At 39.9% G+C, this 13,044-nt stretch overlaps 1 protein-coding gene across 1 annotated transcript in view; it reads left to right on the top strand.

Annotated features, from left to right (window-relative positions):
• Nucleotides 1–13,044, top strand: part of GPC4 (glypican 4) — a 107,491-nt gene that overhangs the window by 79,494 nt on the left and 14,953 nt on the right. The window contains exon 3 of the mRNA XM_061136041.1: nucleotides 6,389–6,780. Within this exon, the coding sequence (XP_060992024.1) occupies nucleotides 6,389–6,780 (392 nt within the window). The remainder of the gene's footprint in view (nucleotides 1–6,388; nucleotides 6,781–13,044) is intronic.

Raw genomic sequence — 13,044 nt, 5'->3', positions numbered from 1 at the left:
CCCCATGGGCCCTTCTCAGCAAGAAGGGATACAGCTGTGCTAAGGTGACTTGGCTAGCTGGTGCTGGGAGGATCATTACTAGAAATGGAACAAGGTCCAGGGGAAGGGCTTACAGCTCTGAGCCTTGTGTCCTGGGCCAAGTTACCCCGGGGAGAGAGAAAGGAAAGGAGCTTTAGCATTCAACATGCATTAACTACTGAAAGCAACCTTGGGAAGAAACGGCTGCTCCTACTGTGGCTGGATCCCCCAGCCCCTTTCATATGTTAACAGCCCCTAATAAGGGCCGCAGCTGGCAATGGCCTTGTCATCCTAGGAGAGGTCCATTGTTGGGCGATAGCTGATGAACATTAGTCAAGTACAAGTCCTTTTAGTGCACCATGCCCTCACTAGCAGGCACTCCTGAGGAGGGAGATTATGCCAAGCTGGAGGACAGTGCCTGTTAAAAACTTAACATGGATTTGGCCAGAAAAGCAAGACAGAGGAGATAGTCAGAAGCCACAGTTTCAGTTTGGTTTGGTCAGTAAAATGCTTGTTTAATCTGCCCCCTCCCACCTCCATTTGTAGATGCCTGTGTTAGCTGTTCTTCATCAAATACTTAAGATCTTGGGTGAAAGCATGGATAGCTATAATTCTCTGAGTTTTCTTAACTGTGAGAAGTATGATTTGTAGCATTTACCAGAAGGTTTCTTTCTCAGGAATTTTGTGGATGTGGTAACTTACTGTTTGCACACCACACCAGGGCTGTGAAATAAGGCCTTTACAGTAAAAAGGAAATTAATCCTTATATGTAAAAGGCAGCTTCCTAATAACATAAATACAAGGGGGTAATTTATAGCACCAAGCAAATGGATTGAATAGAAAGGGCTCCCAGTCTCTTCAGGTCACGGGTTAATTCTAGAATGCATTCTAACTCATTAATCAATAGCCGGTCGATTGTTTATAAAGTAGTAACTAATGGCATTTAATAGCAGAACTGAAGGCCTTTTGACCCATTTCAAGAATTTTGAATGTTTATTTGATGCAAGACAAGTGGCAGTGGATAGAAGTTCCAAAAGCCCACGATGTTCTTTTTGTAAAAGACAGGATATTTACATAGAAAACTTTTATATGGAAAAGTTTTGCCTTTTCACTCTGGTAGTTTTTCCCATCTTGAATGGGTACTACTGACAAGAAGAATAATCACGTTTAAAAAAAGGAATAATCACATGTTAAAGGTGGAAAATAGTCCCAGTCTCCCAGTCTCTTAGCTCAACCCTTGCACTGAGCTGCTTCTGGCAAAGAACATAGGTGAACTACATGGGGGTGGGGCATTGACCTACTGTTTCTGAATTCCTAATTTTCCTTTCCCTAACTCTTTGCCTTGATCTTTTTGTATTGGGTTAACCAAAAAATTTATTCAGGTCTCTCCATACTGTCTTGCAGGAAAATCTGAATGACCTTTTTGGCCAACGCAATATATATATGTGTGTGCTATATATGATATTCTGTTGTAATATCATGTGTAATCTCTTCCTTGGATTTCTCTATCCCGTGTTTTTCACTCAGGAGTTGCTCCACTCTTGTGGATGTCTGGGACATTTTACAGCATTGGAAGCTACAGCCATTAAGCATCTTTATCTTTGGCTAAATTGCTCCCAGTTTTATAAGGTTTTGGGTCTTAACTGTTCTCCAGCAGCTTTGGCTTAATTTATGTTCCCCCAAGATCGATAATATTTGACTCTGCCAAGAAAGATAAAAACCAGCCTTGAAAGTTTTTTTTTAAATGATTGTAGATATAAAGAAACTCTAAAGGTGACAATATCATTTCATATATCACGAATGGTGTCCATTTATTGAGCAGCTATTATGTGCGAGGCATGATCCATAATGAGGGGAGCAGTGATAGTCCCATTTAATGGAGGAAGAAGCAACAGGCTCGCTGAGGTTTAGATCTTCTGTCCCATCAAGGTCACACAGCTCATAAATGAGAGGTCTCATGCCTTTCCCGCTGTGTGATGTTGCTTTAGATCCTGGCACGTTACACTGTTTATTTCCATTCCTGTGTTAAGTGGTCATTCATGAGCCCTAGGTGTAGCAGCTGTTTGATCCTTAGAACATAAACCCTTAAGCCCCCAAACTGAAAATTGAAGGAGAAATAAACCCTGATCAGAGACGCCATATTTCTCAAATGCTTATAAACTGTCTCCTCTCTGACTCTTCTTTCAGACACCAGTAGCATCACTTAAAACTGACTCCCTGAGCAGCATTTTTCATGAACATAAGCAGTTCCTACAAGGGAGATTGGATTTCCAATTAATTCAGCTTCTGATTGTGGTGGAACTCTGGTTGACACTGCCCCTGACTGGTTCTCTTTTAGCCACCAGCTGTCATATAATTGGCTTTAGGCATAATGTTTATGAAAGAATTATTGCTAGGTATCTCAGGCCCTCACGGTTTTTCTTCGGGAGTTAAGATCTGATTTGAATAATGGGGTAGAAAGTAGAGATGAGCTTTGCAACAATGAATGAAGTTGCTATTAATGGCTGGGGACTATGTCCTGAATGTCTAGTTTGTGTTTGGTACCCCACTGTAGAAGGAAATGTAGGAAGAGAGGGGGATGGGGATGTGAAGGAATCTACAAGAACATATGAGAGCTGCCCGTTAGGTAAGAGGAACAGATGCAAAAGCTTTCCTCCCCGTGTTTTTCCTTTCAGCAAATTGTTATGCTTTGATTGGTATTGTACCTAATTGGTATGGATTTTAGAATCTAAATTATATCTGCCATCCTTAAAAGATCTCTTTGAGACAAAAAACATAGGTGGAATAGTCCCATTTACCAGGCTGATAAGAACATGTCTGGGGCTTCCCAGGTGGTGTTAGTGATAAAGAACCCCTCTGCCAATGCAGGAGACATAAGAGGTGCAGATTCGATCCCTGGGTCAGGAAGATTCCCTGAAGGACACCGCAACCCACTCCAATATTCTTGCCTAAAGAATCCCTTGGACAGAGGAGCCTGCTGGGGCTCCTCCATGGGGTCGCAAAGAGTCAAGCACGACTAAAACGACTGAGCAAGAACATGTCTAAGGAAGGACCCCTGGTGGTCCAGTGGCTAAGACTTCACACTAACAATCCTGCATTTGATCCCTGGTCAGGGAACTCGATCCCACATGTTCCATCTAAAGAGCCGACATACCACAACTAAGACCAAACACGGCCAGATAAAAACTAAATATTTTTTTTAAAAAAGAACACATCTAAGGAGAAATGAGGTTGAGTCTCTTGGATCACTTGACTTTTGTTCTGTTGACTTCATAGGTGAGAAATAGATGAATATTAAAAAAAAACTTGCTATATGAAATGAAAGATTAAGGATTTTATAGATGTTTTAAAAATCTCTGATGCCTCCATAAAACCATGTGCAGAAAGTAGCAGGATAGTAAAGGTGAATTGGATGGAGAAAATTCATCTTCCTAGAAATTTTCATTATAGTCTGCTTGGGCAGGAATGTTAAGATGCATGGCAAAACCATGTGCTTTGCTTTGAGCACATAGCAACCACTTGGTACATACTTGTCAAATTGCATAGTTTGGAGAGATCAAATTATCAGATTTCTAACTCCTTATATCAGTGTTATAGTGTTTCTATATATAATCCATTCAGCCTTTATATTTGCAAGTTATGGCCACACTAAAGAATTTTTTAAAATGTGAAGAAAAGGAAATCAATTTTCTGAATGGTTAAATTAATTAGAGCCTAATATGTATGTAGCACCAAACTAAACTCTGAAAAATATAAGCTAACATCACACACACATGCACATGCACACACACACACACAAAACCTTCCTAGACAGAATTTGAGTCCTGGGAAATAAAGTCCATTGTGGTATTAGGTAGAGAACATGCTGTGGTAAAATCAGATCCGTTCTCCATTGGATCATTGATCTTGTACCTCAGTGTAGCTATATAAAAATATCTACACTGACCCACAGGTTTTTGACTCAAATGAGGAAGTCTTGAGAATGTTTTATTTTTACCATAAAATTTTCAGTGTCTTAGTGATTCTTTGGCCTTGAACACTTTTAAGCCTAAAAAAATAAACTCTGGCCTTTCATAGTAGTATTCAGTTAAAACCAAGCTATCCATGCCATTCTGCCCCCACGTTTAAAAAGAGTATTCATTAGAAATGTGAGTATTCAGCATTATTTAATGAGTCATGAGAGCACAAGTCAAATCATTCTTAACTTCCCATTTCTACAGTAAATGATGTGTGCCAATTTTATGAGCAATATAGTAAAAATCCAGTATAGGGAAGGACCTATGCTTGTCTTTGCCATCCACTCTTTTGGATGGTTGAAATATTAGTACCATTGGGTTGACACAAGTTTTCCATATTGATATCAGTGACCAGGCTTTATTTTTCCAGTATGTGAGAGCCAGCACCACTTGGCAAAGGATGCTAGTTACTCAAGGACGGTATGGCAAGTGGACCAGCTGACGTTTAATGTCTTTTCTCACCCCAACTTTCCCCAACTTTGAAGTCTTAGAAAAATGCTACCTCCCTCCTGACTCTTAGTTTCGGGATACTTCCACATAAGGAAATTCACCCCCAACCACCTTCAAGAAATGACCCCCAAGAATGCAATAAAAAAAGCGAAAACCCAATTTATTGGAAATGTATTTTCTTCTAATTAAAGCATTAACCCTTACCCTGAATGCTTCACATTCAGCACAGTTCCTGAGCTGGTGATGACTGCTAGTGAGAGGCAAAATGGGACAAGTTTCATTGAGAGTCTTTTTTTTTTAATTGATTTATTTTTTAATTGAAGGATAATTGCTCTACAGAATTTTGTTGTTCTCTGTCACACCTCAACATGAATCAGCCATATGTCCCCCACTTCTTGAACCCCCCTCCCATCTCCCTCCCCATCCCACCCCTCATTGAGAGTCTTGATTCTCAAACTGCAGGGTTGTAGCAGAGTCCCAGATGGCTGCCCCCTCCCCCCGGGGTTTCTGATCCAGTAGGTTTAAAGTGGGATCCAGGAACTTGTGACCCAGTGATGTCAATGCATGTCTAGACCATGGGACCACAGTTGAGAACCATTTGGGATCTTGCCGAGAACGAGAGTCCTTCCCAGGTACCTGATAGCTGTAACTCTTTTCATATGGTTCCCCTAGCTCCTTCTGTACTTTATGTCCTTTCAGGGAGAGAATTTTGGTAAAAATGCCAGGCTGTACAGTATAATGGGGATCGCCCTTTCCCTCACTGAAGAAAACCCAGGAAATAAAAGGCAAACAGTAGAGAAGGGTTTTGTAGTGCTATTGCATTTTGATAAGCTTACTAATGTTCTTCTGGCTTTGAAGGAGTTGTCTTATTTTTTCTTTCTGCTCCGCGTTCACTTGGAGGCAGCTTCTTTTTTGATGCAGTCCTTATATTTTGCTTTGGTATTTATTACATTTCCTGCTTATAAAAGTGATACCATGAGGTGTTTATTTTTATACCAGACATAGATTCTTTCAGAATGATTAATGTTGCAGAAGACTGTTAACTCCTCTTTTCAGTGAACTTCCTGAGAAAAGATTCAGGAGAAACTAATTTACTATTTGTATTTAAGAGATTAAGTCTTTAACATTTAGGCTGTGGGAGTGTGTGATGGCCAAAAAGTAAATCTGGGAAGGGGTATTCTTTTTTCCCTATTTATTTTCCTGTGTTACCTTATAAATATACCAGATCTGTGGTTGAATCTGTTATGCATTTCGTTTCTGTCTTTCTGGACTGGAAAGTATCTCCTGGTGTTACTGTATGAATCCTTTAGGAACCCAAGGCCACCTTGGTTACCCCAGTTTATACTGATGTCACAGGGAATACCTGAGAACTTCTTTTCTTGCTTATGTGGGGTGTTTCATTATGTTTCTTGGCCTCAAGCATTTCCCAGGCAGTTTTCTTATATGTCATGTAGATGTAAGAAGGAGAAAGGCGGTTAAAATCATGTCTAAGTAAACAGCACATCTTGAAAACACCTGTCCTGGTGTCAGGTTACAGTGAGGAGGCCTTATTCACTTCGGTTTAGATTCTTACAGTAAAAAGTTCAGGGAAACTTTACGTGTTCATTTTTGTCCAGTTCTTTACTTACCTTGTGACTGACTGAAAAAAGGAGGGAGGGAGGGAGACAGTTTTATATTGAGTCCTGAGAAATTATTGGTTTAAAGTTTCTTTTTTTATATAAGTGTCTTTGTGACATAGTTTCCTATCAGAGATGCCAAATTCCCCCCAAAGAAATCCACCCTATATACAAGCATGTTTTCCAATTTAATATCAAGACTTTTTTTTTTCAGTTTTCAGATTTATCTGAAAAGCACTCCCATTATTTAATTATTGAGAACCCTTTCCGTTTTGGTTTTGTGTCTAGAATTCTTCAAAGAACTACTTGAAAATGCGGAAAAGTCCCTGAATGACATGTTTGTGAAGACATACGGCCACTTGTACATGCAGAATTCTGAGCTATTTAAAGATCTCTTCGAAGAATTGAAGCGCTACTATGTGGCAGGGAACGTGAACCTGGAAGAAATGCTGAATGACTTCTGGGCCCGCCTCCTGGAGCGCATGTTTCGCCTGGTGAACTCCCAGTACCACTTCACAGACGAATATCTGGAGTGCGTGAGCAAGTACACAGAGCAGCTGAAGCCCTTTGGAGATGTCCCTCGGAAACTGAAGCTCCAGGTCACTCGTGCATTTGTGGCAGCCCGCACTTTTGCTCAGGGCTTAGCAGTTGCAAGAGATGTAGTGAGCAAAGTCTCAGTGGTAAGTACTGTTTACATTCTATGTTATTGTTTTGTTTCATGTTAAAAAACAGTCATCTTTTCTTTCTCTCCCCTCTTCTCACCTACCCTTTGTCCTGATACATGAGCATTGTATCGCTATAAACAATACAGTGATGAACATCTTCATATATTGTCATCATTCTTTTAATGGTTTCCTTGGTAGCCATTCTTAGAAATGTGCACTACATGCTCTTGACTTAATGGCTTTGCAGAATTATCAGGAAAGAGAATGAAATTGTAGTATGCAGGAAAGAACAGATGCAATGAACCATGTTTTCCTCGTTTGTAAATTACAAGAATCAGATGAGACCAGTATTTTTCACACTGTTCTTTAGAGCCAGCTAAGGGGGTACCTCAGGGGCCTCCTTGACAGGAGACAAGGGAGATGCAGACTTAGTGGACAAGATTCTGCATCTGTGCCTTTACCTCCTGGCTGCCCTAGGAAACCTTTGCTCTCAGTTTTATGTAGTAGGGTTTTTTGGTTGGTTGGGTTTTGTTTTTGTATTTTTTTTTTTTTGGCTGCACCAAGTGGAGTCTTCATTCCCCAACCGGGGATCAAATCCATGACCCCTGCAATTGGAAGCATGGAGGCTTAACCACTGGACCACCAGGAAAATCCCTGTAGTTAGGATTTTGAGCAAGATTTCAAGGAGGGAAAAATTCTATGCCTCCTTCACCCACCCCCTCCCCACGGTGAAATTTGAAAACGTTTTGAAGGCCTTTCTGCCTCTACCTTTCTGTGACTCAGTGCCAGTGAAGACAGACTATTCCAGAGCAAAGTTATCTGTTGTAGGACTGATCTTAGTGCTATTACCATTAGACCCTCAAAGGGTCATATCCAGACAACATGGGCAGACCAGGATTCATGGCCCCCCTGATTATAGAGGAAACTTAATTTAATAGAGTGAAGATAAAGAATTATGTATTGTGAAAATTAGGTGCTTATCAGATGTTTTGTTTTAGCGTTGTATGGTGTATTAATTGATTGGTTGCATTCATTTTTACAGTTGTGTGTGTTCACTTTCCCAGCCATAAAATGACAGGAAACAATTCTTTATAGCACGTTGTTCACTCCTTTCCCTCCTGATACTTTCATCATAAATTGCAAAAAAAAAAAAAAAGAAAAGAAATGTTGGGGCATAGGAGAGTTGGGTGGGAGCAAGTAGGGAGATGATGGTTATAATTAAAGGAATAGCCTGGTTCCTGAAATTCTGCCCACCCCAGCACCCATTATTAATTTTGGAGATGCTCATGTCAGAGCCCCTAAACAATGCATAGTGAATCCAGATCAAAGTTATTGACATCATAGTTCCCCTCACACATCTGCCCTCTTTCAGCAATTCCTTGCATTTATCCTAAGCTGAGTAGCCAGTAAGGCACTGCTGTGTGATTTTGAATGTCTGTGTGCATGTGCATGTGCGTGCCAGAGAGAAAAGCAAGGACTAGAAAACCCTTTGCAAGTGTTTTAAAGTGGTTTCTTTACATTAACCTCCCCCTTCTCTTTGAGTTTATTCCTGTGAAGAAGGACCAGGCTGACACAAGCCCGCTATGGTGTTGGCCTCACTTGGCAAGGTTGGGGCCCCTTAGAGAACTGAGATTCCAGAATCCCTAACTGGAGGAGGAAGGTGGCGGTCAGAACAAGGAAGCAGGTTAGAAGCTTGAGGGCTAGAAGGCTAGTCTTCGTCACGCCACCTCCCAGAGGAGAGAGAAATGAACACTTGCAGCTTCCCTGTGTTGCATTTGTCTTGACATAGTTTTCAGAATTAACTGTGGGCAATCAGTAAGACTGACCATTACCCCCTACTTACCTATTCAGTAAACATTATGTGACCCAAAAGGAAATAATCACAATTTTCCAATGTTGCTTTTGATATTAATTTTTTTTAAGCAAGAAAGAAATTTCTGTGTACCTTAGTTTTGAAAAGTTGTTTAAGAAAGTTACTTTTCAAATACGACCCTAGATTTTTTTCAGAATTGATCCCTATTCTGTATTCTCATGTCTGCCTGAGAGATATTTGCATTATTTTGTGAGGATGCAGTGAATACAAGCTGTAGAGCTCAATTTACTTTGAGTAAAACATTATTTGCCAATTGTTTAGTGGAAAATACTGTTATGACTTAAAACATTTTTTATTAAAATATAGTTTATTTCCAATGTTAGTTTCTCATGTACAACCAAGTGATTCAGTTATATATATATATATATATACATATATATATATATATATGTATATACATACACATATTTTTCATATTCTTTTCCATTATGATTTATCCCAGGATTTGAATATAGTTCCTTGTGCTATACAGTAAGATCTTGCTGTTTATCTATTATATATAGTAGTGTGTATCTGTTAATCCCAAACTCTTAATTTCTCCCTCCCCCATTCCCTTTTCCCTTTGCTAAGCATAATTTTGTTTTCTATGAGTCTGTTTCTGTTTTATAAATATGTTCATTTGCATCATCTTTTAGATTCTACATATAGATACTACCATATGGTATTTGTCTTACTGTCTGACATACTTTACTTAACATGACACTCTCTAGCTCCATCCATGTTGCTGCAAATGGCATTTCATTCTTTTTTATAACAGAATAGTATTCCATTGAACAGTTACCACATGTTCTTTATCGATTTGTCTGTTGATGGGCATTTAGGTTGCTGCCACGTCATGGCTATTGTAAATGATACTGCTATAAACATTGGAGTGCCTGTATTTTTTCAAATTAGAGTTTTTGCCATAAATAAGCCAAGGAGTGAGATTGCAAGATCATGTGGTAACTGTTTTTGGTTTTGTAAGGAACCTCCATATGGGGCTTCCCTGATAGCTCAGTTGGGAAAGAATCCGCCTGCAGTGCAAGAGACCTGGGTTCGATCCCTGGGTTGGGAAGATCTCCTAGAGAAGGGAACGGCTACCCACCCCAGTATTCTGGCCTGGAGAATTCCATGGACTCTATAGTCTGCGGGGTTGTAAAGAGTCGGACACGACTGAGCGACTTTCACTTTCCATATGGTTCTTCATAGTGGCTGTACCAATTTACACTCGCACCAGCAATGTAGTGGGGTCCTTTTTCTCCACATCCTCTCCAGCATTTATTATTTGTAGACTTTTTAATGATGGCCAATCTGACTGGACTGAGGTGGTACCTTATTATAGTTTTGATTTGCATTTCTCTACAATTATTGAAGGTGAGCATCTTTTCGTGTGCTTATTGGCCATCTGTGTGTCTTGCTTAGAGAAATGTGATTATTCTAAATGTTATGCTTATAATTAGAAACCTTAAAAAATAATATTTTGCTTCACTACTGAGCATCTTCTCAACCTAAGGACTGACTTGAAATCAAACTCTTCAACTAGGTTGAGTTGTATCTAAATTATGTAATAATAAGACACTCAAGTATGAAATCAGTTTCTAAAACTGCCAAAACACAAATTATGTAAAAATCTATCATCTATGTAATGTTTCTTTTTAGAAGGTTGTAATTTCATTATGTTTGTTTTTGGACTATGACTACCAGTTCAACAGAGATATTAATTTAAGGTGTAGTGTGTATTTAAAATTGAAGATGTTGAAGAAACTACATTTGATTAATAAAATAAGTAAGCTCTAACAGTTTGGGGACTCGGGGAATATTTTTTCATATAGATTCCCACCCCTGCCAACTGTTATCCACTTGTACTTTACAAGTGGACTAGAACAACCCAAGAAGTAAATATTTCCTTCTTTTAGTATCCAGTAGAATTAATTACCTTTTTAAAGAGACCCACCTCACCCATTTCATCTAACAAGAGGTTTGTAAAGTCAAATATGAAGACCATTGCGGTCTTGGGGCTAGTTATTGCTTACTTAACTCAGAGATGTTCCCACTTTCTCTTCATGAACATATGCCCTGCTTTTCCAGTTTACTTGAGCAACAAAAGGGTTGTGGTTACGTGTTGAGCAATGATTTGATTGTCACTAAGCCTTTTAAAGGCCATTAGCACCAGCAGGCTTAACTGACGGCAAGAGAAGTCACTTCTTAAAGTATACTTGCCTTGCTTCAGTTTTTCTGGGCACAGACATCCAGAGATTTCAGCTTACTCCATTGAGCTTTGCAATTCAAACTGCAGAAAAGTTCCTTTAATTAGGAACAGATGTTTCAAGAATACCCCGGTGCTCCACATCTTTGTATTACTTATTCCGTCTTTACTTGTCATGGTTCATGATACATTTCTTATTTACCTGCTTGCAGCAGCAGTTTTGCCTGGAAGGATGAAGTCTGTTGTGGTCTTTCAAAAATGCACAAGTGGTTACATGCACCATGAAAATCAATAGCTCCTATGCCAAAGAGAGTTGCATTCTCATGGTTTCAATTAACACTGACATAATGGGGCTATGTCTACACCCCCCACCCCAAACCACGGGGACTATAATTAGAAATCAGTGCCTTAGCATTGTGATGTCTAAATTACTATCCTGCCTTGAAAACGAGATCCATTGATCCCTCTTCATTTCTGTTGATTTGCAATGCACCAACACCTACAAGAGTACTATACAAACTATTTTTCCATTTTCCCAAATTGTTATAAATGTCTGTTTTTAAAATGAGCAATACAAAAAAGCTTTTAAGCGTACATATATATTGAGCCCTTAAGATTCTTTTTCAGTCACAGTCTTAAAGACTAGAATTGCAAAGAGGAAGGAGGGATGTATATATATTCTCTACACTACAATACATACAGAGGTAGAGATGAGGAAGGTAGGGGTATGGGAAGTGTCACAGAGTGAAGATTCTCAAAATGGTAATAGAGCCTTTTACAAGGGGGAAATACAAGGATGCTTCAATTTAATCACTAAGTTGTGTCTGACTCTTTGTGACCCCATGGACTATAGCCTGCCAGGCTCCTCTGTCCATGGGATTCTCCAGGCAAGATTCCTGGAGTGGGTTGCCATTTCCTTCTCCAGGGAATCTTCCAGACCCCGGAAATGAACCTGCATCTCCTGCCTGGCAGGCGGATTCTTTAACTACTGAGCCACCTGGGAAGCCCCTTGACTTATCGTTAACAAGTCTAACTAAAAACACAACAACACTTACTTTCAAGCATTTCTGTAGTTGCAGTTTTACCTACTATGTGGCCTAAATACTCTTGAATGGATTCTAGCTTATTTCATGCTTTTTGTTACATCTTTGAAATTCTACTATTAGGGAAATAGGAGCATCTTCACCTTCTTTCTTTGCACGTGTGTGTATTGAATCCAAAACTAGTTGGGAAATTGTTGAATAAACCCTTCACATCTCACGGTGTGTTTGGGTTCCCCATCTTTTTCTTTAACCATAATTTGGAAAATGATTTCCTGTTATTTTTATTTGGTGCTCATGTTACCAAGCAACAGATAAAAATCTAGACCCTTTCTGTTTGTTCAGTACTATTGGCAGCACAGGGGAAAAAATGTTGTAGTGAATGTATGTTAGGAACTGGAAGAAACTAGGAGGAAATGTGTTTTTAACTTGAGTGCCGCATGTTGACTGCCATCACTGTGTAATGTGGCTGAAGGCTCGTTCTGAATTACTGAAATGAAATCCAGGCTGTGTGAAGAGCTTGGCTCCAGCATTTCTTTTTTTTTCAGGCGGCTTGCAGTAGTTTTTAATGTGGTGTTTTGAAAATGCAGGTTATTTGGTAGAAAGTCCTGATCTATATTAAGAGAATCTTTGCAGAGAAAAGGACATTTCTGCAAAAAGCTTTTTATAGCAGAAATGGCGTGCAGATGTCATGTTAAATATATATTCTGAGGAAGGTAGGAACGAGTATTGTCAAGAGTCTTTACTAGTTAAAAAGGGAAATGAGGATCCCCCTGCCCCACCCTGATGGACTTTTACCATAAAACAAACTAGCAGCTAAGATCTAAATGCTTGTTTATCTTACCATTTAGAAACACCTTAGTCTTGAGGGGCTTCCCTGGTAGCTCTGTTGATAAAGAATCCACCTGCAATGCAGGAGACCCTGGTTTGATTCCTGGGCCAGGAAGATCTCCTGGAGAAGGGGTGGGCCACCCACTCCCATATCCCTGGGCTTCTCTGGTGGCTCAGACAGTCAAGAATCTGCCTGCAGTGTGGGAGACCCGAGTTTGATCCCCTGGGGGAGGATATGACACCCCACTCCAGTATTCTTGCCTAGAGAATCCTCATGGACAGAGGAGCCTGGTCGGCTACAGTCCATGGGGTCACAAAGAGCCAGACACGACTGAGCGAGTAAGCACAGC

This window comes from Dama dama, chromosome X, assembly GCF_033118175.1.
Source record: "Dama dama isolate Ldn47 chromosome X, ASM3311817v1, whole genome shotgun sequence".
Classification (NCBI taxonomy): domain Eukaryota; kingdom Metazoa; phylum Chordata; class Mammalia; order Artiodactyla; family Cervidae; genus Dama; species Dama dama.
This window is presented reverse-complemented; position numbering and strand designations above follow the sequence as displayed.